Source organism: Arachis hypogaea, chromosome 4 (assembly GCF_003086295.3).
Source record: "Arachis hypogaea cultivar Tifrunner chromosome 4, arahy.Tifrunner.gnm2.J5K5, whole genome shotgun sequence".
In the NCBI taxonomy this organism is placed as follows: Eukaryota; Viridiplantae; Streptophyta; class Magnoliopsida; order Fabales; family Fabaceae; genus Arachis; species Arachis hypogaea.
The window spans coordinates 2,844,246-2,870,934 of NC_092039.1; the positions used below are offsets into that span (position 1 = coordinate 2,844,246).

The 26,689-nt window shown below is 34.8% G+C and overlaps 2 protein-coding genes across 5 annotated transcripts; one reads left to right on the forward strand and one right to left on the reverse strand.

Annotated features, from left to right (window-relative positions):
- Positions 1-10,616: 10,616 nt before the first annotated feature.
- On the forward strand, positions 10,617-17,677 carry LOC112795723 (uncharacterized). 2 transcript variants are annotated; one of them, XM_025837855.3, is made up of 11 exons: positions 10,617-11,412; positions 12,110-12,234; positions 12,839-13,283; positions 13,416-13,525; positions 13,767-14,550; positions 14,856-15,311; positions 15,515-15,703; positions 15,800-16,024; positions 16,215-16,548; positions 16,639-16,822; positions 16,935-17,677. In XM_025837855.3, exons 1-11 carry the CDS (start codon positions 11,203-11,205, stop codon positions 17,407-17,409), a joined length of 3,537 nt encoding a protein of 1,178 aa, XP_025693640.1. In that variant the 5' UTR covers positions 10,617-11,202; the 3' UTR covers positions 17,410-17,677. The 2 variants fall into 2 exon arrangements, with proteins under 2 accessions (XP_025693640.1, XP_025693641.1); XM_025837856.3 differs by having other exon boundaries at positions 10,843-11,412; positions 12,839-13,196.
- A 1,042-nt stretch (positions 17,678-18,719) lies between these two features.
- LOC112795724 (ATP-dependent DNA helicase Q-like 4A) lies at positions 18,720-26,689 on the reverse strand. 3 transcript variants are annotated; one of them, XM_025837858.3, is made up of 27 exons: positions 26,443-26,618; positions 26,186-26,278; positions 25,918-26,091; positions 25,422-25,479; positions 24,966-25,256; positions 24,294-24,464; positions 24,079-24,209; positions 23,807-23,946; positions 23,583-23,716; positions 23,371-23,502; positions 23,016-23,102; positions 22,796-22,923; positions 22,538-22,658; positions 22,307-22,458; positions 22,099-22,234; positions 21,756-21,879; positions 21,609-21,679; positions 21,439-21,507; positions 21,146-21,274; positions 20,869-21,027; positions 20,648-20,728; positions 20,369-20,530; positions 20,163-20,218; positions 19,844-19,976; positions 19,666-19,760; positions 19,457-19,534; positions 18,720-19,380 (listed from the first exon to the last, which is right to left on the reverse strand). In XM_025837858.3, the coding sequence occupies exons 2-27, from the start codon at positions 26,239-26,241 to the stop codon at positions 19,011-19,013; spliced, it is 3,438 nt and encodes a 1,145-aa protein (XP_025693643.1). In that variant the 5' UTR covers positions 26,242-26,278; positions 26,443-26,618; the 3' UTR covers positions 18,720-19,010. The 3 variants fall into 3 exon arrangements, with proteins under 3 accessions (XP_025693643.1, XP_025693642.1, XP_029153549.1); XM_025837857.3 differs by having other exon boundaries at positions 23,583-23,946; positions 26,443-26,689; XM_029297716.2 differs by lacking the exons at positions 18,720-19,380; positions 19,457-19,534; positions 19,666-19,760 and having other exon boundaries at positions 20,125-20,218; positions 23,583-23,946; positions 26,443-26,653.

The window sequence follows — 26,689 nt, forward strand, 5'->3', positions numbered from 1 at the left end:
AAGTTCAATACTTCAAGAATATGGTGAGATCTAGATTCAGAAACTTGATTAGATTGATTCGGGATAAGAACTCCAACCTCTGTTGTGCCATGATACAGCATATGCCATGAATGAAGGGCGATTTCTACTGCACAGAAGGTTGGTGAATTATGCAAAATCTTTCTTGAGTTGGCATGGATTTTTTTCTTAGAAAACTGAGATAGAAGTGTTCGCCAACTTCACAGCTATGATATGATAATGATATGATAACCAGTTCCTGAATTCTGTGTGTTAGTTCCATGCTGATTTTCTCCAGCATTCTGTCTATTCTGGCAAGATTCTAAATCATTACTATTTCCATACATGTTTATAATTGTTCCACTAAATCTTATGCAGAAGTTGTTAACAGTTTTTACCAATTTTTATGTTTTCCTTGGACGGTTATTCTTTGTGTAATTTTGTGTTCAGGTTCTAATATCTTAGATCAGAATTACTCCTCTTATGGCTATCAATCAAAGAAGTGAATCAAAGAGAAAAAAAAATACAAAGAATAACAATAGCAATCATAAAGTTAATCCATACAAACATGTTGAAAAGAAATATATCAAATGATTAATCATCCCATATTTCATGTACAAACAAATGCATAAACGTTGTTTTGATATCTGAAAATGTTCTACTATTTATAGAATTTCAAGTCATGCCTTAATCTTCACAAAATTTCAAAGATTTAAGGTACAAGATTGGATAAACAAAGTACAAATGGCTTAGGATAGAGGATGAAGGAAACATAAATGACAAAAAAATAAATTCGACAATGGAACGTACTCAGTCAGCCAGTAAACTTGTAAATCGTTTTTTTTTTTCCACGAGATGGATTAGATTTGTAAGTGTTTTTTGAGAGTAAAGATCCTACTCTTTTCTATTATTTCGCACATTCTATTTATAGAAGAACTAGCAAGAGGCTGCGCAGGTGGGTGATTAAGTTTGAGCAATTAATAACAAAGATATATGAGAGAGAAACATATAAATTGGATAAAGATATGTTTGTCATGTATATTTATTGAGCTTAGAAATATGATGACAGTGATGTAGATAATAATTCTGGATCATGCATTAACTAAACATGGTTAATTAATATAAATACATGGCAAGAAAAGAAGGATTGATTGTTGAAGCAAAAGTGCACATTTTCCATTCTAAATTTGATAGCTGTGCTGTTTACATAAATACCAATTGAGTTTGAAAATTAATAATGTGTGCAACATATAGATACAATGATAAGGGTAAAACTTGGTAAAATATTAGAAAGAAAATATTGAGACATAAATAAGGAAGAAATGGTTAAAGAAAGAATTCAAAGGAATTGAGAATAGGGTAATGCTAGGTAGCAAAAAAAAAACAGCCAGAACTTACCTTATTTAGCATTCATTAATTGTCGCAACAATTAATGAATACTAAATAAGGCAAGTTATGGCTGTTTTTGGCTGATTTTCTTTGGTTACCAAACATTTCCGTTGAGAATATAATTCTTACTTATTGTGTGTGACACAATATGCCAAAATCAAATATTTCTGAAAAATTTATGATAAACGACATTCTTGGTTTCAGTGTAATCATTTGAATTGTCATGAGAAATAACAATCTTCAGTCCATATTTGTTATTAACTCTTGAGACCGCAACATATCGTTGGCCATGTGTGAATACTGGCTGTTTAAGGAGTAACCCAACATAATCCAATGATTGTCCTTGACTTTTATTTATAGTCATGGCATATGAGAGCATCAAAGAGAAATGCCTTCGTTAAAACTTAATGGCAGTTTTGTACCCGAAGGAGTTAATGTCATCCTAGGTATGAAAGCCTTTTCAGCAATATTAGATTCTGATAAGACTTCTGGTTCAATAACTTTGTTGTCAAGCCTTGTGATAACTAATCTAGTATAATAACAAAGGCCTGCTGAATGACAAAATTTCTAATAAATATTATAGGACTGCCTTGCCTAAAGCTGGAAGTCCGAGAGATTTAATGTTTGCCAAAAATTCTGGAGTGTGCATTGATGCCAGACTGTCTGCTGCTCCTTCTTTAAAAGAATGTGAATCGGAGTTGAGATAATTTTTTTTTTTCATTTTCATTTAAAGCTAGCATATAATCATTAACCTGTTCAACAACGTTGATTGTTGGAGCCAAAATAGCATGGCCATGCAAATTCCTGAACTCTGTGGGATCCTTTAGGTAGTTAATATATATAGCTTCAACGATTGCATGAATTGGATCATCAAAATTTGTAATTAAGAGTTCAGGTGGTATAGAGACCACATTGTATCCATCTTCTGAATGAGCAAGCTTTCTATCTCCTAAATCAAGGATCCATTGTGCAAATTCTTTTCGTTCTCTGATGCTTTCATCTTCTATTGAAGACCTTAATCTCATATTCTGAGTTAAAGTTAATAACTTACATTCATGTCATAGATAAGAGGAATTATTTGATGCATTAACAATATATTGTCTTGTTATCATTGGGAGGATTTGCCTAAAATCACCACCAAAAACGACTGTTTTTCCCCAAATGGCAACCGTAAACTTGAATGGTTAGCGTGTTGAATTAAGTCTCTCATAGTTTGATCTAGTGCTTCAAAGAAAAATTTATTCATCATTGATGCTTCATCCCAACTAATAACTTTGGTTCCCAAAATTAACTCAGCTAGTGGGCTTCCTTATTTTATATTACAGGTGGAATATTCATCAGAAGTTAGGGGGATTGTAAACCTGGAATGAGCTGTTCTTCCTCCAAGTAGCAAGAGTGAAGCTATTCCACTTGAAGCAACTATTAAGACAATTTGACCCTTTGATCTAAGAGCAGCTGAGACAGTATTCCAAACGAAAGTCTTTCCTGTACCTCCGTACTCATATAAAAAGAAAACTTTACCGCAATCTGAATTGACAGCTTGAAGGATTTGGTCATATACATATTTTACTATGGTGACTAATATTTTTAAGTATCCAAATGCAGATACACTCCATATGCTTACTATAAAAAGGCTCTGACACACTCAGACTTGAGTGCAAGTAGATTAGCAAGTTGATCTTAAAGAATTCATTTCATTTTTAGTAAAGTTGTGAAATATTGGTTATGTAGTTCTCGCTGATAACATCGATAAATTCTCCTTAAACACTAACTATGATTTATTCGCTGCAGTACCTACCTATTAATTGTAATTTGCTGCATACCTTAAACCATTTGGACATGGTTCAGTTTGGCAGATTGATTACCTTTTCGTATAGGCAATAATGTATTTTTTTTTCACCTACTAAGAAGTGAAGGGAAAAGCTCAGAATAAAAGTTTGGGATTGAATGGACAGAGTGCTGTCAAGTGTATAAACTAAAGGTAAGAGGCAACATTATACTGAAGCTGAATTCCCTGCAGAACTACTATATAGAGTTGTTGATTGAAAGATTTTAAACTGTAAACTGTATTAGATTATTATCTGCTACTCTGTGATAACATATATTTTGCACTATATGAGAAATAGTATTTTACATGTTTTGACGTGTGATCTATAAGTATGTCATATATTTTATTTTGAATGTCATAAACAATGGCAACCTAAAAATATATTGTACATAAAGTATCTATTATAATTAATAAACCACCATTTATGTCTCAGCATATCTATTGATTTTCCATTCACTATGGTATAATGCATTATCTACTTTAATTTGAACACTCTTTAGAAAATGAAGAGTGGAGTTTGCTTATGTTGAAAAACTGCATAAATTGTGAAACAGAAATTTGCTGCTGATTTTCATATAGTGCACTGATATCAACCTAAAGAGTAGACATAATGGTAGTTGGCAGCTATCAACTCCATCAAAGAAAATTTACTACAAATCTTACTTTTTCTAATTACCAATATAATGTAATTAGAAAAGGTATATAATTTGTAGTGATGATATTATTTTATTACAGAATTCTATTCTATTTTTAAGAAAAAATACTAAATGGATAAAAATCACGGTATATATAAGAGTTTTTAGAATTCCTTATTCTTTTATATAAGGGTTTATGTATATGTTTTCAAAATCCCTTTTTCTTATCAAATAGAAGAGCAATTACTCGAATATTCACCACATTTTTATATAGCTTAATAATATATTATGTCTTAAGAGTCTTGGGTATTATGTCTTAAGAGTCTATACAGATTGAGTTGAAATGTATTCGAAATTCTTTTTTCTTATCAAATAATCGACCAATTAGTCCAAGATTCGTTAATATTTTTATACACCTTATTTTATTATCTAAAGTTGCACTTTATATTTTGTATTTTAAAAAAATAGCTTATTTTGTATATTTTCTTTTAGCAACCATAAATAATTGAGCACAAAATATTTTTTTCTTTCAAAAGTGAATAAATATTTTTTTTTCATGTATTATTGATAATGTTTATAAAAAAGTTGATTAAATAATAGAGTAAAACCTCTCCCCAGTCTCTAACCATTTATGGAAAGGACCTGGCGCCCCCTGACCATTAGAAAATAACAATGCGATATCCATTCTCTCCGTGTGACCGAAAGGACCCTCTTGACGATTTTTTGGTAAAAAGTAACCGAAAGAGCCTAATGGTCAGGGGGCGCTATAAGAGCATTTCGGTCCCACAGAGAGAATGGATAAGGACTGTGTTATTATTTTCTAATGGTCAGGGGGTGTCAGATCTTTTTCATAAATGGTTAGGGACCGGAGAAGGGTTTTACTCTAAATAATATTAAGTTAAAAAGTAAATTTTTTTATATTTTTTATATGTTTCTGAGATTTGGTATACAGAATTTAACTCCATACATTACCAAAAAATATTAAATAGTTAAAATCAAGCTTCATAATAATGGTAATTCAAATAGTTTGTACTTTAAAAAATAAGTTGATTTTGTATATTTTGTTAATAATAAACATAAAGAATTGAGTATAAAATAAATTGAACTTTAAAAAGTGAATTACTAGAGTTATTTTTGTTTTCATGTATTATTTGTTATATTTCTAAAAAGTTTGACTAAAAAATATTAAATTTAGAAGTCAAACAAAATGATTTGTTTTTTCAATTTTTGAGATTTAGTATACAAAAGTTAATTAAAAAAAATTGATAAAAATTATTAAACATTTAAAATAAAGCATCGTAACAATGGTACTGGACACTTATTAATCCAATTGAATAAAAATTACATAATATTTTTTTTGTATTTAATCTATGTATAATTTGTTATGTAAATAGTTTCAATTTTTTTTTTCTTATCAAACCGCAAAACCATCCCATCAAGATTCATAATATTTCTATTTTAATTTTCCTTTTTACGTCAACTTCACTCCAAATTGCTGGTTTTTTAATGTGCAGAACAGTTTACAAAAGGCATAAGCAAATAAAATAGTATTAGCATGAGATTAGAACTGGTAATGGGTAGAGTAAGGTAGGATAGGGTAGGGTTTGGATTCTATCCTAACCCTACCCTCAAGTTGAAAACTTTTTTAAAATTCTACCTTATCCTACCCACAAGTTGAGAATTTCTCAATCCTAACCCTACTCGCACCCTAAAGTTCTAGACCCTACCCTACCCTACCCTATCTGCAGAAAAATAAAAAAAATTAAGCAAATATAAAATTCAACCATTCCAAAATTCATACATATTAATAAAATAGAAAATAAAAAACTAACAATAAAATCTTAAAGAAATCTAACATAAAATTACAAATAATATGATAATCAACTAGTTTAGTGGTTATTTCAAATTTTTATAAAAGGAAGATTGTGGATTCAACGCTCACTTTCTTTACTACATATATAACTTTTACATATATATTATATAATATATTAGGGGTGCGGGTATGGTAGGATAGGGTAGGGTATACCCTGAACCCGTACCCTATCCTATCCATAGGCAAACTCGCACCGCATCCTACCCTACCCGCAGCGGATCGGGTAGACAACCCTATCCGAATGGGTTGGTCTGAGTTGGGTACCTGTGGATAGGGTATAGATTGCCAACCCTACATGGAATAACAAAAAAAAAATGGTGAAGCGACATCCAGTATAAGAGGTGAAGGGTTAGTTCTGATCAGCAAAGTAGACATTCACTAAACCCAAAATAATATTCAGAGAGTTAATATTTTAGAATAAAAGACACAAAAAATTATATAAACAAATGAGTCCAATTCATATTTTAATTAGAGCATGAAGTTACATTTTGTTTACTGCCTTATGAAACTCGATTAAAAAAAGAAAAACTAGAGTAAAAATAAACTACAAAACATTAAAACATTTATATTACATCGTTTATGGACACCCAAGATCATTACGGCAACATACATAAGTTGATAACACCAAGTTTGATAAGGGTAAGTACCCATAGCAACTAAACTGTAACCAACAAATGTGTACAATCACATTATATATCCCAAATTTAGTGAATCGCTCAATTTTCCTCTTGGTAGAACCACGTCTGAAAGTCTTGTTATTGGATCCCTGGTCTTCCGGATTGGTAAGTCCACTAACACCCATGCTTGGAGCGGAATCTGCTATAACACATTTACCAGGAGTATCTAAGCCACTCTCAAAGATGTTCTCAGTGCCAGAATCCTGCATGAGTGCAACAGAATTTGCAATATCAATTATTAGGTTCTACAATGCAACATGAGTGACAAAGAATATCTAATGGAATCCTGACCTTTGACAGAAAAGCAATAGCAACTCCATTCCCATCTGAGTCAAGGTCATTATTTCCAATTGTAGGCACTACGTTTGAAAGGCCTTATTCAATACCCTGCACCACATGAATTCCAAATTTAGTTACGAATACACCTTTAAGAATATGGAAACTGCAATAAACAGTTTAATAATGAGTCATAATTTAAATACGAACTCCAATATATATGGAAGAACTGTGGGATGAATAGAGACCAATGAATACCTCATCATCACTAATCTTAATAGCATTATAAGCTTGGTCAACAAAAGTTAGATTTTTGTGTGAAATAGACAATCTAAAAAGGAACTTCCTATTAATTATAGGTTCAAAAGCTTTTGGGCAGGCATTCTCATTAGCATCTTTCTGCACATGAAAAAAGGCTTCATTTGTTGGTTAACACATCGATAGTCCTAATATTGATAAATAACCAAATACGCTCCGTAAAATACATAATATTTTACCATTAGATCCTTTATGTCAGCCTCTTGATTCCAAAGCATTATATTAATACATCCAGTCTCATCTATGACTATAACATTAAGTCGATACCTGAGGAAAAACAAACCAAACTGAATTAAAAGTGTTCAAGGGAGAGATAAGTATGGATACGAAACTTATAGTGTAAATAAATCTTGAAATTAAACGCGTTAATAAAGGTTACATTTAGAGCATTTACTCCATTCCAACAGCCAAAAATCACACTTTAAAAGAATATGTGTATACCTTAGTTGGCCACATGACTTATTTGAAATAGATAAAATAATTCAATTAGAGGCAAACTTATTCAAGTTCTATTATCAGTAAGAATACAAAGCGCTGAATAGTAATCTAAGTCAAATACCCTTACTCATGTAGTATACCCTGAGTTTTATCCATTTAGTTTTTTTTCCCTTAAAATAGAATTAGTTAAGTAGATTGACTCATGTTTATAGTTGTGTGTGAAATTTAGATAAAACTATAAACACACAGGTTTTATTTATATGATATACCTAGAGTTTTGGCCATTTAGTGTTCTTTCTTAAAAATAGAATAGAATTCTGTAACAAAATAATAACATTACCACAAATTATACACCCTTTTTAATTACACCTCATTGCTTCACATTTAGTAAAACCCAACTGAACTTTTTGCTATAGGATCACCCTAATGAGTGAAACTTCATCTGCTCTAAGAACTTATGTGTTATTTATAATCAGCAAGGTGTAACAAATCAACATTGAGAAAATTGAGATTTTAGCATTGAACGTAGAAAATATGGTCACATAAAGAAGTTTGCTGTTAAAAAGTTATAGAAAATTCATCACAAAGAAACTGTTACCTCAACGGAGCATTAAATCCCACTTTTTGACAATGATCACAAAAATATCGACCCTTATTCTCCACAACTTTTAGGCTATATTTATATGGTATATCGTATACTCTGAGTTTTATCAATTTAGTGTTTTCCTTAAAAATAGAATACAACTTGTAACAAAATAATAACATGACAACAAATTACACACCATTTCTAATTACACTACATTGCTTCACATTTAGTAAAATCCAACTGAACTTTTTGGCATGAGATCACCATAATAAGTGAAACTTCATTTACTCTAGGAAGTGATGTGTTATTTATAATCACCAAGGTGTTCCAAAATCAACAGTGACAAATTTGACATTTTAGCATTATACGTAGAAAACATGGTCATATAAAGAAGTTTACTGTTAAGAGGTGGAATAAAATTCATAACAAAGAACTGTTACCTAAACGGAGCATTAAATCCCACTTTTCGACAATTCTCCACAACTTTTTTAGGACAACTCTTACACGAGGCGGTGCCAACATCAACAGACACTATACTAGCTAAAACCCAAGTGGAGCCTTCCTGCAACAACATGGACTCTCATCTTAATGACATTTAAAGGCAATGCAACGAAATCAGTGTTAATATAAAAATGTGGGAAATGAACTTAGATAAGTCATGTTCAAAACTTCTTCAATTGTATTGATTGGAAAGAAAACTCCCGAAAGTTCATCACTAACTGAATACTGAGGTTGGATCTCCGTATGATTAATTCGTTGCGAGCCAACGTCACCTTCTTTAATAGGCTAACTCAAAGTAATCCGATAAAAAAAAAATTGTCACTAATATACAGTTGTGCCTAAACAGATATACAATCTTTCTCCCAAAAGTAACTTAACGTTCAGTGTTTACATATCGATTCTTGAATGCAACAACATCAGGGAAATCAGAGTTCAGAAATACTCTTGAGGCATAAAGATTATTCTGAACAGCAATCTGATTGAAGTACTGATTTGGCTTGAAGAGTTGAGCGATCAAAATCAGTAGCTCACCATCATCCTTATTGACAAACAGAGTTAACTTGCCAATCGTTTCACCAAATATAGTGGACTTAATCTTGTTTTTCCTACTATATTGTAAAGCATACAACAATAAGAATAGCCACAACAGAAACAACTACTTAATGACACACCAATGAAACCAGCCAAATAACTTACTAAAGATCCTCCCAATATAGTGTCATGCATTTACTTTCTTGACTTGATTTTGTAACCATTGGTCTAACATCCTCCTTTCCAACAACGTGACCAATGCAATCTATACCACAGTGGAGATAAAAACCAACAAAGACAGCATCAGTTATCCACAAACAAAATAACGAAACCAAATAAACCGCCAAATTATAAATCATTTGATCAATATATTACCTAGGAGGATGCTTTAATTTCCGTAAAGAGACGAATCGGAAAGGATTCAGTTGAAAGGTCTCACTAGAGAGAGCACTAACAGAAGTTTTCATGTAAAAACTCAGCTTGAATTTGTGTGTAATTGTCCTTACACCTTTTGAATTTGGCCGAACAATGAAATTTTTCATTGAGTAAATTTTAAACTCACGAACAACTGTCTTAAAGACCACCACATTTGTCTTTGGAATGGAGCAATGTATATAATCATCCCAAATAGGCACACATACAAACACACACAATTAACATGCATAAACTTCACAAATTAATATGATCAATTTTAAAATGAATAGTTGGATACACACCATTTCATCCTGGAGCACCAACTCTAAGCTGCATACATCTGTGAGATTCCATGAACTAGGAATTTCGTATAAATGAACAACTCTAACAACCAAATTCTAAGCTAGTTTTGTTGCATTAATGTCTGCAACACGATCAACCTTTTGAGTAAAAGTATTTGTTAGAGCCATACGGAGGACAGGAAGTAATCTAATCTATATGGATGGTGAGATACTAGTTTTCAATATATAAAGACTATGTCAGGACAAGTTGTTATACTGGTTTTAAATTTTGCAAAGTAGCGCCAAAATTAGATCATCGCTTAAACTAACGTACTAAATTTTTCAATCGACTAAAACATGTTGGGTAGTCCAATCAACCAATTAGAACAAACTATCAGTGGTTAATCCTATCGTTTTGGGATTACTGATATTTTAACATGCGCTAAGCACAATAGATAAAAAGAGGTACATTAGAATTTCAGAAAAAATATTGCTGTCTCTTTTTTTTTTATTAGACATAATGACTTCTCAATCTATTGTTTACTCTAATCATCTAATTAGAAGCTAATATTTTCACTTTTTTCCACTAAATGATGGTTTTGAAAATCATTCACTTCCTACAACCTAGTGGACAAATGACTCCTCCAAAAATCTTCCATCAAATAAGAATTTTCGTCGACATTGGGAATTGCTGTCTCTTATATTTGTGCCAGAAAAAAAAAAAAACTTGCAACAGTAGAAAAAAAAAGATTTGTAATAACCAATCTATATTTAGGATAGAATTGTAATTTTTATAATAATAATAAGGAAGGTGTCGATTGGAGAAGAGCGAAAAATAGTTGAAAAAATGGACAGGTGTTGGAGTCTGGTGTATGGTGTTACTGTTTTGCAACAAAGGGGAAATATGTCAATTGTCAAATCGAGAAGGGGGCCGATAAGATAGGGGCAATATAGTCAAAAAGGATAGGAACGAGGGGCATTTAAGTCCGAAAAAAGCACAAGGGAGAGTGCCGTTGAGGGGCCATGCTGACGTGGCTAATACCCTTATAATCCTGCTGATTAAGAGTTAAATACAAAACACGTCACGTAAACCCATTCGCATTATAAACCCAAACACGGCATTCACATTTTCATTTATGAAAAAGGAACTCTCTTTATTTCTCAACTTTCTCTCTCTAAAAACTCCCAAACCAAAAAAACGAAGCTCCTCGAAGCTGAGTCCACTCGGCGCAACGTTTCCGTTTGAATCGTTTTGAATTTTCCGTTGTTACTGTTATTTCCTCTGAATTTTTACGTGGATATATATAATTGAATCGGTTCTTCGTTGTGATCTTTAATTGAATTCACCGTTCCTATCTTCTGTGTGGTGCGTTTCGTACAGTACGACGTCGTTGCCTTGCCTTCATCGCCGTCGTACTAAGGGTTTGATCGGTTTCTGCGACGTCGTGTTTCCCAGAGATGGCTGCCGGAGTGGAGTTGCCGGAGGGGAGAGTCGTCGGCGGCGGAGGAATTGCGATGGAATTTCCGACCGGTGATGAAGATTCTTTCTCGTCGCCGACGAGGTTGCCGAAGAGGCTGAGACGAAGGCTCCTAGACACGGAGTGCAAGTCTCCGAGCACGGTGGAGGAAATCGAAGCCAAGCTTCGCGACGCTGATCTCCGTAGACAGGTGTCTTTACGTCTTTATGATTCCATTTCTTAAACAGTATTTTGTTAGTTGGTGAGAAAGTTTAGGGACTTAAAATCGAAGTGATTTTTTCTTTTCCCTGTTTAGGCGTTTCTATTTTCTTGCCGTAAATATCACCACGTGTAATTTTTTCTCTCTTTCTTTTTTTAAAGCCGGTTTCTGGAAGAAACATGGAACTTTTACTGAGATTACTATCTGATAATATCTATTGGCAAATTGTTTTTCTTCTGGCGTTACATAATCCCAGTTTTTTTTTTTTTTTTGGCATCGGTTTCAAGAAATTATTTTGATTAATTACGTCATGATTTTGGCTGGTTTCTTCCACGTCCTTGCTTTGTTTACAAGACTTTTATATGGTAGGTAAGAGAGCAGGAGGGTGTTTTTTATTCTGTTCGAATTTTGATTCGCACTCCTTGGTGGTACCTTTGCACATGGCTCTGACTTTCTGTGATAACTTTCGTGTTGGTTAGTTATACGAATTGCAAGCATTTAACTGATCGCTTTTTGAATTGGTTGGAATATGCTTTAGTATGTAGCATATATGGTTTCCCCATTTCATCGTTTAAATAGTTACTGACTGATTCTTCTCTTTATATGTTTTTCAATTTTTAAAATCCCCCCTCTCCCTTTTTATATTTTTCCTGGGTCTCTCTATTTATTTAAATTTTCTTGACTGCAGAAATACTATGAGAAGCTCTCAAGCAAGGCACGTGCAAAGCCAAGAAGCCCCTCACGGTGTTCATCTCAGGATGAAGATCTTGGTCAACGACTGGAAGCAAAGCTGCAGGCTGCTGAACAGAAGAGGTGGGTTACTTATGTTCAATTATTTTGAGTCTATTCTAAACTTTAAGTTCAATTAGTTGTAGCGCTGTGATTTTAAGTATTGTAAGAACGGTTATTTTTGCTATCCTAGTTGGAGGCCAGTGTTGTCCTTGCCAATTATTTTGTATAATAACTAATTACTCAAATTGTTTTTCAAGCTATATATCATTTTTCCAGAGAAGTTTACTCCTCAAGAACTCGGTCAATGCTAGTTTTTTGAGTTAGAGATGAGGCACTTTTTCACATACATCTTCAATGTAATATAATATAGTTCTCAAAGTTTTGCCTTGTACTATTCTACTCATGAATAGTTAGATATTTAAAATGACATGGTCACATTTAATATAAGATTCTTAGACTTTTTGTTCTGTTGATAAGTGAATTTTTTTTTTTACCAAAGATAGGAGACTCGAACCCGCAACCTCTTAGATGAGTATGGGGAGACTATGTCATTTGAGTTATAACTCATTGGCTGTTGATAAGTGAATTTATATGAGTTCTAAAATTGGTTTTAATGCAGAAGAATTTTTTTTTTCCAATAATATTATTTGACTTAATTAACATAATTTACTGCTTTCCTTGACAGGTTGAGCATTTTGACAAAGGCCCAAATGCGCCTAGCAAGGCTAGATGAATTACGCCAAGCAGCAAAAACTGGAGTTAAAATCCGCTATGAGAGTGAACGCGCTAAACTTGGGACAAAAGTTGAATCACGTGTTCAGCAGGCAGAGGCTAATAGGATGCGTATCCTCAAGGCTCACAGACAGAGAAGGGCGTCTCTTAGAGAAAGATCTTCTCAGTCATTGATGAGAAGGATGGCTAGAGAGAACAAATATAAGGAGTGTGTGCGTGCAGCAATTCACCAAAAACGAGCTGCTGCTGAAACAAAACGACTTGGATTGTTGGAAGCTGAGAAGAAAAAAGCACATGCTCGAGTCTCTCAGGTTAGACATGTGGCGAAGTCTGTATCCCACCAGCGTGAGATTGAGAGAAGGAAAAAGAAGGATGAATTGGAAAATCGATTACAAAGGGTACCATGATGACTTTTGAAGCTGTTGTTTTTCTATCTCTTTCATTCTCCATCTCAAAACTCTCACTTCTTCTTGTCTTTATCAGTGCTTGTTTTATGACTAAGACTAAGCTTCTGAATTTATACTGATCAGGCAAGAAAACAAAGAGCTGAATTTCTCAGGCATAGGGGAAGGGGTTACGGACGAGAGAACTGGGGTAGAATGCCACAACAAGCAGAATATCTTTCCAAAAAACTAGCAAGGTTATCCTCATTCAATATTTCTGTTTCCACTTCTTTACTTGGTTGTAGTCACTTTAGAGGAGGTCTGTGCTCAAAGCTAATATGTGTTTTCATAGGAATCATGTACTTGAAGTTCTGTTTATCTGTTGGATTGAATTTACACCCTTCTTAAAGCTGAAGTACAATGAATATTGGATTTTTTAAGCCTGACAGTATGTGGGACTTCACCTAACGTATGTCATTTATTTGCTTCTTCTTTAAGGTGCTGGAGGAGGTTCCTAAGACAGAAGAGAACAACCTTTGCCCTGGCAACAGCTTATGACTCATTGGGGATCAATGAGAAATCTGTCAAGTCAATGCCTTTTGAACAGCTTGCTCTTCTGATTGAATCATCTTCTACGCTTCAAACTGTCAAAACTTTACTTGATCGGATTGAAAGCCGCCTCAGAGTGTCCACAATGGTTTCTCCTGTGAATCGTTTTTTGAGCTTGGATAACATTGATCACCTTCTCAAGCGTGTTGCTACCCCTAAGAAAAGGCCTACACCCAGGAGTTCTGTGAGAAACAGGGAGGCAAAGAAAATAGATTCAGTCAAGGAGTCGAACAAGAGTTTAAGTAGGTTATCAAGGTATCCAGTGAGAATTGTTCTTTGTGCTTATATGATATTGGGTCATCCAGATGCTGTCTTCAGTGGAATGGGAGAACGTGAGATTGCATTGGCCAAGTCTGCACAAGAGTTCATTCGGAAGTTTGAGCTGCTGGTTAAGATTATACTAGATGGACCAATACAGAGTTCTGATGAAGAGACTGACACAGCAGTTGTAAAGCGCTGCACCTTCCGATCTCAGCTTGCTTCTTTTGATAAAGCATGGTGCTCGTACTTGAATTGTTTTGTCGTCTGGAAGGTTAGGGATGCTCAATCACTTGAGGAGGATTTGGTAAGAGCTGCATGCCAGCTTGAGGCTTCTATGATTCAAACTTGTAAGTTAACGTCAGATGGTGATGGTGTGCAACTTAGCCATGATATGAAAGCTGTTCGGCATCAGGTAATTCTCCATCTTGTTCTACTTGCGAGTTTTTTTTTTTTTGAATGTTTGCTGAATGGTGATTTTGGTGAACTTCTGGTAATATTAACAAGGAGCATTAATGACTCTGGATACTGGATGCGGCAGTGAAATATTGTCAGATGTGTACGGAGTTTGCTTATTTTGTTGAATAAATTTTACACACATTTTGCTTGCTCATTAGTCATTTGGATGATCTTTCAATATCCGGTTTTCTTCCTTTGATTGTTTTCTTATTTATTGCAATAAAGTAAGCATTACCTAATCTTATAGCTTTTTTACTGCAGGTCACTGAAGATCAAAAGCTGTTGAGAGAAAAGGTGCAGCATCTGAGTGGAGATGCTGGGGTTGAACGTATGGAATCTGCATTGTCTCAAACACGATCTAGATACTTCAGAGTGAAAGCCAACGGAAGACAAGTGAGGTCCGGACTAACTCCACCAACATCTCAAAGCCCAACACCTCTTTCTACTGTCGCTAGCTCAAGTGAAAGAAATACTTCAGATATGGGAAATAACAGGCATAGCCGAGTAGTTCGCTCTCTTTTCAAGGAGAGTGACACATCCCTTGGAGGGGCAAGCTTCTCAGCACCTAGAACCAATTCAGTCAGTCAGATGGACTCTCTGTCATCTGCAATGTCAATAACAGAGAATGAAATTATTGTAAATGAATTTCTTCATGAGTGTCACCGTAGCTTTGCTGATGGCTTTGACGTCTCTGATCACATTCAGAATAACATTGAGGTCAGTGCATCTTTTTGTCATGTTGCATTGTTGGGTCATTTTGGTTGGTGCTTTAGTTAAAGTCTTCAAAATTAAATTCTCTAATCTAAAATCCATCTTTTTATTTTTTTTCAAAATATAATTTATCAAAATTGCTTTCAACTGATGACATGCATAAAATTCTGATTATCGATTAAAATTCAAACATTTTTTAATTAATGTAGGGGAAAATAAAAGAGACAATGGAGAAGGCCTTTTGGGATGGTATCATGGAGTCTGTTAAGCAGGAAGAGCCCAATTATGATCGGATTATGCAGCTTGTGGGAGAGGTTAGGGATGAGATTTGTGACATTGCTCCACAAAGCTGGAAGGAAGATATTTTTGCAGCAATTGATTTAGAAATTCTTTCTCAGGTTGCAGCAGCATGTGATACTATTAAATGTGGCATTGACATATCTAACATTTAATTTAGTTCTCATTTTCTGATATATCTTCTTGTGTATCTCAAGGTGCTTACATCAGGTAACCTGGATATTGATTACCTTGGACAAATCCTCGAGTTTTCGCTGTCCAACTTACGAAAGCTCTCGTCTCCAGCCAATGAGGAGATAATGAAGGCTACACACCAGAAATTATTTTCTGAGTTGAGAGAAATATGTCAATCAAGGGATGAGGCAAACAATTGTGTTATAGCCTTGATCAAGGGTTTGCGATTTGTCCTTGAACAGATTCAGGTGTGTTTGCCTATCTTTCCTCTACTTATTTCCTTCAATGAATTTATTGTTACTAGTGTGAGGAGTAGTTATAGAGACACATTTGAGCAGCTTGAGCTCAAACAAAAGAAGAAACTGCACCAGCATGGATGCTTTTCTAGCTTGTAAATATTTGTTTTATATTGTGACATATTAAATGTTTTTATGACAGATTCTTAAGAAAGAGATAAGCAAAGCACGTATAAAACTGATGGAGCCTTTGATTAAGGGGCCTGCTGGTCTGGACTACCTTAGAAATGCCTTCAGTAACAAATATGGATCTCCATCTGTAGCCAATACCTCTTTGCCATCAACAGTTAGATGGCTTTCATCTGTCTGGAATTGCAAAGATCGGGAGTGGGATGAACATGTAGGTTTCTGTTCAGCGTTGGGTGATAATTCTTCCCAAGAATGTCTTCCTCCCACTACACTCAGAACTGGGGGAAATGTTATGCTTAAAACAACTGGTAGTCAAACGGCATCCTCTCCTGATGTTAATGCTACAGGTACAATGTTGAGAAATCTTCTCTACCTCTAATTTCACTGATGCCTATTTTTGGTTGCCGCTTGTATATAATTTAATTTGATTTTATCAGGTAACCAGCTGCCTGAATGCCAAGGAGAACCAGTTGATCTAGTTGTGAAGCTTGGTTTGCTAAAATTAGTTAGCGGAATATCTGGTTTGAAACAAGATGATCTACCGGAGACCTTATCTCTTAACTTGTCGAGGCTGAGATCCGTTCAGGCTCAAATTCAGAAGATTATTGTGATATCTACAAGGTAATTTAGTTACACCTTAACTGAATAAATGCTGGAGATAATGTTGTGTGATGTGTCTCACTTTCAATGGTATGTATGTATATTTACCAATATCTTATTTTGGAAACTGCAGCATTCTTATATGTCGCCAGATTCTCCTGAGTGAAAAAGCAGTATCTAGCTCTACAGATATGGAGAACATTGTAACTAAATGTGCTGAAAGACTTGTTGACCTCGTCGACAGCGTTGAGGATGCTGATGTTAAAGATCTTGTAGAAGTCATATGCAACTTGGGCACAGGTGAGGAAGATGCTGGAAAACTTGAGTCAAGGAAGGTGGTTGCTGGGAGGATGCTAGGCAAGAGCCTCCAAGCTGGGGATGCTGTGTTTGAGAGGGTGTTCAATGCTGTCTATTCAGCACTGCGTGGTACTGTGCTTGGCGGAAGCGGACCATGCGGCAGAAAATTAGCAGAGCTGGCCCTCCTCAAGGTTGGGGCTTGTGTTCTGACTGACAAAGTAGTGGAAGCTGCCGGTGTTTTGATTGTGGCAGCCAACATATCAGTTAGTGTTCATGGACCTTGGTACAAGCATTTGATTGATAGCATGTGAATGTAATTTAAGTACAAAAATAACACTGATAGCTTGTGAATGTAATTTAAGTACAAAAATAACACTAATAATAATATAGACACACATTTGTGTATATATCAGTGTGTTAAAAGTTGTCAGCTGCATGACCGGGAAAAGAAAAATGTTGTCAGCTGTTTATCCTAGGTTGCTGTAAAGATAAGTGATTGTTTGTAGTGAATTCTTTTGAATGTAACGAACAGATATGTAAATAGGTATGTATCTATGGTCTAGATTTTAATTACTGGTATTTGTTGATTTCGGAAGTTCTATTCCTGTGGTGGAATATTGTCTATATAATGAACTAGTTGTATTTCACCCGAAAGGGCACGACAAACTCCCTAGTTTATGACAATTAATCGAGAGAGGAGGCATTTGTATATGATTTGAATGGCCATGCTGAAGAATCGAATGGTCAATTTGTCTAGACTCTAAAACGACGTAAATAACTCTCAAGGGTAAACTCTGTAATAACTCTCAAGGGTAAACTCTGTATAGTATTTTGGAGTGTTTGAGAATGTTTTAGATAGTTCCAAAACGGTCTAGAATGTTCTAAAAAGTCATGAAATATTCTAGAAAATTCTAAAAGATTTTGGAATGTCATAGAGTAATCTAAAAGAATGTGGATGTATATAGATCTATAAGAATGTGGATGTATATAGAAGTATGAATAGTAGTATGGAATAATCTAAAAATATTTGGAGAAATGTGGTAGAATAGATATTTGTAATGAAGGTTCTAAATAATCAATTTGAACTGTTGATTAGATTTAATCCTAACTGATGACTATAAATAGGGGTGAGAGTTAGGGTTTGGGTGTATGAGTCATTTGTAACAAATACTTGAGTAATAAAGTATTTTTTTCACAAAAGCTTCCTTTTTCTTGAGTTCTCTTGTATTTTTAGCTTTCTTGCTAAATTTTAAGATTTATGCTAATTTGATCTTAACTTAAGAGGTTGAGTAAATCCAAATACAGACACAGTAACGTTGGAATGTGACAATACTCTCGTATATTAATGCATAACTAAGAATAAATTACCATTTGAAATCCATTAGGATACACTTAGCACACATCTTCCGTGATTATAATTGTCGTTTTATTCTTACATTAGTACATTTGTTAGCGTTTATATCTTTCATGGGTACAAATAGTCATTTATTCGCATAACTAAATATTAAAACTAAATTCATAAATAACCAAATATAATACACTTGAATAGAATGCCTACCAATTAAAATTACCAAATAAATATAATTATTAAAAGCAATTGACTACATAAGACCAGCACATGTTTGTTCCACCATTAAATATAAGGAGTTTCTCTTAAATTTATTCCTCATCAATTAACTTAAGATACAGGACCGCCTATTCCGAAGAAATATAATTGACAATTTGTAATTGCGACCAATAATACATATTAACAATTCGTCAACGGCATTACTCAAAATGCCGTGTTGTCCCAGAATACACTATTGATGGCCATGACAGAGTGAGGAGCTATATACAATTTCCTCTTAATTTTTAGGTTGGCACCAACCACCAAGTGTTCAAGAAAAAGCCCTTAATAAATAATAATACAAATTCAAGATGGTGTCCATTGAGGCAGTACTCTTCCATTAGCATTCCTACTGTTTATTCTATTTAGTGCTTCATTTTCTATATTGTCAAAATCTAGGTCCTCATCAAGACATCCATAGTAATTATCTTCCTCTTCAGAATGGTATATCTCAGCCTTTTTATTATTTCTCTGCACTGTCCTTTTCTTTGAGCGACCAGTACTTTTAGTCAACTCATCATCATCCTCAAGATTTCTATCTAGGCCTCCATTTGCATCTCGTCTCCTTTTTGCAGAATCAGCACTGCCATTGCTGCTTTTATCCAACTTGTAATACTCATTAATGGTATTTTCAATGGTTTTCAGTATCTGATCACCATAATTGCTTACCTTGGCCCTGTGTTAAACAGAAACATCTGTGAATGCCGACTCAGTTAACCAGTACATTTGATTAACTCGTAGAATGAACTTACTTGCTCATGCCATTGAGTTCAAGGAGTTCTTCCTTTGTTCTTGGTACTTTCTTGCTCATCAGCTGCAACAGAGAATTACTATATAACAGAAACAGCAGCTCATCAGATGCTTAGCATTCAGAGACAAAATTTCAATTGAATTAAACTATTCATAATCCATTACTGCACAAGATTAAATGAGCTCTATACAGAGAACTTGTATAACTAACCAGAATACGTGGTGAGCCAAGACATCGTCTCCAGCTTCACCAAGAATAGTTGCCCGCAGCAACCGCAGTGCTGAGTATAACTTTGCTGAAAGATTCTGAAATAAAGTTCTATCAAAGACAATTCAAGACAGATTAGAAAATTGAACAAAAAGAACCGTAAAGAAAACCCATTATATACCATGTCAACTTGAGTTTGGGGCTGAGCAGGAGTATCAATTTGATGACTATTTTGTTTTCCAGATGTCAGAGATCCTTTAGCTGGAGTGAACTCGAACTTCGCTAATTTTGATGCTTTTATGGACGATGGGAACCTACAACATTTCAGGATGCTATTAAGTAGGAATATAATACTGAGAAAGAGTGTGTTGTAGATGTTAAAAATGAGGCTAGAGAATGTTGAGACAAGAATTCAAAGTAACTTCAATGTATCAAGCTAACAATATCTGAGCGCTAACTGACAGATTCAATCAAGAAATAGCTTCATGAGATCGGCAAACCTCAGTATAATTCTCTGGCCCCCGAGCAACAGGTTGCGGACCTTGGGGTCATTTACCTGCAAAACAATTCAACCCATTGGACAGCTTACTATTATTTAAAGTCTAACTATGAAGGCTGCAACAACAGCTATAGAAGCACAACAAGCACATAAGAAACTTCTGAAAATAAATTGCAGGATTCAAACATAGACTATTTCTTTCAATACCTTCAATATTGATGATACTGATCCATAAAAATCACTTTTTTTAACCTCCTCCACAAGAAAATCCTCTACAACAAGATGATGCAATACTCGAGAAGCCTCACCCTTAGCTAGATGCTTCCCAGCACTATGAAGGCTCAAAGTATCATGACGGTGTTTCTTGACCTGATTTTAACATTAAAAGTATATAACTAGAGGACATATTTAATGGCTAAATAGGGCAAGAAAATATTTGTAACAGTGAAGAGAGGAGAAATAAAACAAGTTATCTTAGTGGCATACCAACTGGCTTAAGGATCCACGATAGACTTCTAATATATGTGATGATGAGACCTTCTGCCCAGTTAGCTTAACCAGTTCAACCTAAAAAGAGGCAATCAAACGAACTGAGAAATAGTGAACTAAAGTCTCTATCTCAAATATTGGAAGTTTGAAACTAACATAATTCCTTAAACTGGAAGGATGAAAACAGTATATTTTATAGAAAGAAGATGCTTTCAAACCAATTGCTTTGCAATCTCGGTGACATCTTTCTCAATAAAACTTGTGTTCTTCAAACAATTATCACATGTTTTCTGACAAGTTGAAGAATCAAACTTCTCCCCAAAATGAGCAAGCTGCAGAAGACGCCTACAATCAACGTCATTTTCACAATAACTGACCTGAGACAGTTGAAGGAAAACATATTGTAAAATCAACAATAAAAAGGGTGACAATATAGCAACAGCCAATATAGAAACTTCAACCAGCCTTTTGTTATCCCATTTAAGAAAGAATTACCATTCGCAAAAGGTTTTCAGTGTTTGTTTCCAATATCCTTCCTGAATTTGTCATATTTGAGCGACTGTATCCATATGTCATTGAACTTTGCTCTATTGCTCCTTGACTTATCATATGCTTAACTCGAATCTATAAATAAATTATATACAGCTAGATATCAGCAGTGAAAACACCAACAAAATGGGGAGATCTGGATATCAATTATTACTTATTTCAAATAACTTGCCACTAATATAAATTCTGAATGATCTTCCAATTCCATACAATTTACTATTCAATTATCTGATACTAACATAATCACTGTAGCTGTAATATAATATACAGGAAGAACGTAGACCATCTCTACCAGCTCGTCCACATTCCTTGAAGGATAATGAAAAGCAAGAAGACATGTTAGCAAACAGAAACAGATTCAGAAACTATGCCAAAATAATATTTTAATTGTCTGCGCTATCTGCCATACCTGATGATAACCTTCAATAGATTTTGGAAGGGAATGATGGATTACGAAGCGAACATCAGGCTTGTTAATACCTGAAATTTTAACTTAAATTATGATTCTACTCAAGCAAATCAATGCAATAACTAGTATCTGAGAAGCATATTTTACCCATTCCAAATGCCACAGTAGCACAAATTATATTGATCTCATCTTTACTCCACTGCTTTTGAACAAAGGCACGTTGAGCAGGATCCATGTTACCATGATAAAATGCACACTTATGTCCAAACTCCTGGACAATAAACATAACTAGATAATGTATTTGCAACAATTCAACTAGATGTTGACTTCTAGTTTTACTTTGTTTATAGAAAATATAAAGCGAGCCCAATTATGGTTTATCATGTAGCCATAACATCATCATCCAGAAAGAATAATAAACAAACAATAAGCATGACAGAGAAGAAAAATGGAAGAGAAGCAACAATACAGGTGCAGTCAGATGACCAACCTGCAACTTTTCAGCAACCTTTTCACAGTCCATTCGAGAAAGGCAATATATAATGCCACACTCATCAAAATGGTTTTCCCTAATGAATTTGTCAACGTCTTCCAAACACTTTTTGGTCTTGGGAAGGACAGAATACCTGCAACATTCAAAATGAGTAATGATTCATACTTTCAAAGTCTAGTAAGAAGTAGGTCTCCATTTGACAAACCTTAAGTTTGGGCGATTAAAACTCTGCCGGAAAATAATGCAGTTAACAAGTCCTAATGCTTGCACAACGTCCTCTTTGACACTAGCTGTTGCAGTAGCTGTTAAAGCTAAAACAGGAGTATTTGGGAATTTCTGTTTCAATATGCCAAGTCCCTGTGCAAGTCACAACATCGATTAAAATTTATATGATATATCATGCAACATCAATTTGAAAGGTAAAATTAGCTCCAACCTGATAATCTGGTCTAAAATCATGCCCCCATTGACTCACACAGTGAGCCTCATCAATTACAATTCTTGCAAGCAATTCTCGAGCATGTAAACTCTCCAGGTTTCGTAAAAGCACGTCACTTCTGCAGTCACATTAAAAACTAAAGAACTTCATCGAAAATCGAAAATGAAGAATATGCTTCTCAATTAAAAAGCAATATTTGCTTATCAAGAAAAAATAAATAAATTTAAGGGGGTGGGAGAGCATAATGGCACTCACTTGGCAATCTTTTCTGGTGTTACATACAACAACTTATAATTACAATATTCGGAATTAAGTTCTCTAAAGATCTCTTGCTGTTCAGTCCATTCCATATTAGCACTTAAGTAAGCAGCGGATATATTTGCCTATATGGCAAGTAAAAAGGAGAATGTAAGCATATATCTATCAGAAAAGCACAATAAAAAAATGGAATACGTTAATAGAAAATTAGCAGCACCTGTAGTAGATGCATAATTTGATCTTGAATAAGGGACACAAGGGGAGAAATTACTAATGTTATACCAGGACAGATAAGAGCTGGCAGCTGCGAACAAGACCATCTAAAGTTGTAAGTTAATAAGAACAAAATGGAAGTATATAAAATAACGGAAATTCATATTGTATAGCATCACTTTGACTGAGCCATTTGACACAAGTGATATTGTATATTTGTCATACAATATGTTATAGACACTGTACCAAATAAATTAAATTGTAATTGAAAATTATAAAAAGAATCTATCATTAAAAGGTATCCGCAGTCTACTTGAAAAAGCCATAAGTCAAAAGGTCACTTGATAAATTGTAAGTACCTGATAGGTCAGACTTTTTCCTCCACCAGTGGGCATCAAAACAAAAACATCACATCCACTCATTGTGGCATTAATGATCTCTCTTTGATTGGGGCGGAATGAGTGATTTCCAAAAACTTTTTTATTATTAACCTGAACATAAAAGGAAAATTATAATGATGATAGCTATAAAGGTATATGCAGTGGGAACAGGCAATGAAGCAGTTAAACACCTCCAACTGTTTTGTCCAAGGAAAATCCTTACTGCTCCAGCGCTTGTCTCCAGAACCTTCAATGTAATTTACTTCAATAATCTTTGGGATGAAAGCTTCCCTCGACACTGGACCTGATGACACGCCATATGTATCTGCACAAGAGAATGAAAGAGACTGGAACAATGACCCACATGTCCCATTACCCACATAATCCTGAGATTCATATGTCTTTGTTGCATTACTGTGGAGAGTCTGCTGAGGAGTTTCATATACAAATGATGTAGGTGCTGTGGATGCAAACAAATTTGACTTTTTCCTGTCCTCAAGATTATTGGAATGAATATATTTTTCAAGCTGCTGAATTTTCATATTCAGCTGTGACCTAGCATCAGCAAGTAGAACAAGTTACAAAAGATACAGGTTTTGAAAATTTTCCTTATGTTTGCATTATTGTATATTGAGAATGAAAATGTCATAAGCAGGAAATAATCCCAAGTGGGAGAGGAAGTCACACCTATCTTGCCGAAGCTTTGCCAACTGCAAAGAAGTAAGGTTGTCAACATTGTCAAGTAGTTCATTAGAAATAGCAATCAGATTATCCTTAAATTCCTGCAAATGACTTGTTGCTTCAGGACAAAGCCCTAACTGCATGGAACATTCAGGATTAGGCATAATGATCTGACAAATAAAAATGAGATACTCATTAAAGAACAAATTTCCAGTGGATACCTTGTAACCATGATTGCAATCTATACACAGTTCTGGTGGCAAACAGTTACCCCCCTCTCTAGCAAAATTATTTGTATCTGCAGTTGGTGTAATATGAGGGAATTTGGAAATTGGAGGTTTGGGTGTGGAAGATGACTGATAGTTCTCCACTATTTGATCAATATCAATGGTCTAAAAGACAAACATAGCAGCACATAAATGAAGTGAGAATTCAGCATCTATATGTTGGGGAACAGCAAAGATAAATTTAATTAATGGACTGAGGGGAAAACACTGAAAGAAAAGGAAACAATGCAGCAAGAACACCTACAAAAGAGAATAAAATCTGGACCACAAAACCATTAGAACTGTCTAACCTCCTAACTAGTTTCCACTTGGAAAGAAAAAATTGTATAGACTATATCAAATAAAATTCATTGGTAAAGTAGTTGACAGTTAAAGTAACTCAAATTGAATCTTTACATGTAATTAATAACATTAGTAAGACATTCAATATTGTAGTTGTTTCCTTCTACCAAGTTAAAATCAATCCTGTCAATAGCCAAAAATAAAAAATAAAAATCAACCATGTCAAAACACAATGGTATTTCATACTGTTAGACATACAAGCTTTGTTATAAAATAATAATAATTAAACTTGTTTAGATCAACTAGACTGGCTTACTATATTACCTCAAGTATGTCATCATCATCAATGTCAACAACCATGCCTGTTGATGCCTCGTTGATTTGGCCAGCATGCTTGATATGCTTGTTCACTGAACTGTCCAAAACTTGTGAATTATGATTAGTAACAATTGGAGTTGTGGTAACATCAGGAGGCTTAAGCTTATCGTTCTCATGGGTCCTTTGTAAGGGGTTCATTCGCCTGTCTTCATGGTGCCGAGGAGTAACTTGAACAGTTTTTCCAGGTTGGGGATAGCTCCTGCTAGAATTCTGGAGACTTGAAAGAGCAAGCCAAGCCTGTCAAGATTTGTTTGAACTGATGTCACTGCTGAATTATATAAATATCAGATGCAAAAACTGTATATGGGTTCTAAGTCTAAACAAAAGATAGTCAAATCCAGGTTCAGTCCGAGTAATCTGAAAGGACTGCTAAGGTTATCATAGCATTCATTACAATTATACCTTCTCAACTTGTGCCCTCTGTGAAGTCTGAATATTTGGATTCTGATTGATTACAAACCTGAAAGAATTAAAAGGTGTTAGAGACCAAGTTGAAAGTGTAGTCAAATTTGGACGTCAGACCAGTGATCTACCAAGTTCCATAGTAATAGGAATGTTACAGCTGATGAAAGAAACAGGGAAATATTCACCAAACTATGTCTGTGTTGATTAAGAAGTGGATGAAAAACAACTTGTACCAAGATAATAACTCTGAACTGAAGCAAATGAAATGATAGACAGACAGACAAAAATGCTTATCTTGCAATTTCGACCCCCTCTCTCTCTCTCTCCAAGAAGAACTGTATATTCACATTCACATAAGATATAATGAAGCCTCCGTTCCTAATTATTGTAGGTAAAATCCTACGATCCGTTCTCTAAGAACTAGAAATTACATCAAGTTATTATATTTGTACCAAAATAAGATGGAAAATGTCTCTTGCAACAAGAGGATTACCTCCCATCCGTTGGTTCTCCATTTTGAGGCTTCTGTGTTGGCAAAGAGAATAGGAAATTGGAGCTCAAGAACTTGAGCTGGCAGGAAAAGTTTTGATGTGCTTCGGCATGTTGCGACCAATTGACACTTGGCCTTTTACCTTGACAATGAAGACCACCCGCAGAATTTGATTGGCTGTGAATGTTTTAAACTCAAGCATTGTTAATGACTAACTACAAAATGATGAATCAAGCATATTGAAAGGGTGAGAAAAGTAAGTAGAAATTACAATTGCTTCATTTGAGTTATAGAACACATTCTGTTGGTAGTTTGTTGAGCGTCCATTGGAACATCATTAGAACTGGAAACGGAGAGCACGAAGCTGAAATGACATAAACACAAATAACAGAGGATAATGTCATTGCAGTAGAAACACCATTCTGTATTGAAAAGATAAAGTGTAGTAATGCAGGTTTGGGCGAGTGGAATATGAAAACCCTAGAAATGAACAGAGAGAAGAGAGAGAGATTGAGAAGAGAAATTAACCGAATGCAAGCGGGGAAGTGATGAAGCTGAGCTCAAGTGATGTTTGTGAGACGAATGAAGAGATGAGATCGGCGAATCCCAGCGGCAACAGCCACAGGCGGCGGAAAAGGGAAAGGGAGAAAGAGATCGCGCTGCTCGAATTGTAGCCCGCCGGTTCAGCGTTGGCGGGATTTTCTATTTCATTATTTTTAAAACATCCATTTGTACTAGTAGAAAAGCACATCCATAATTCATTTCAATATAAATA

Bases quoted from the DNA above. Each gene is read 5' to 3' on its own strand.
- LOC112795724 (XM_025837857.3), bottom strand. From the start codon at position 26,241: ATGGACGCTCAACAAACTACCAACAGAATGTGTTCTATAACTCAAATG. The intron at 24,210-24,293 runs GTATCCACTGGA...TGTTCCATGCAG, and splicing joins ATTGCAATCATGGTTACAAG to TTAGGGCTTTGTCCTGAAGC. The intron at 19,977-20,162 runs GTTTGCCGATCT...GAAATGTTGTAG, and splicing joins GGCCAGAGAATTATACTGAG to GTTCCCATCGTCCATAAAAG.
- LOC112795723 (XM_025837855.3), top strand. From the start codon at position 11,203: ATGGCTGCCGGAGTGGAGTTGCCGGAGGGGAGAGTCGTCGGCGGCGGA. The intron at 12,235-12,838 runs GTGGGTTACTTA...TTTCCTTGACAG, and splicing joins CAGGCTGCTGAACAGAAGAG to GTTGAGCATTTTGACAAAGG. The intron at 15,312-15,514 runs GTCAGTGCATCT...TAATTAATGTAG, and splicing joins ACATTCAGAATAACATTGAG to GGGAAAATAAAAGAGACAAT.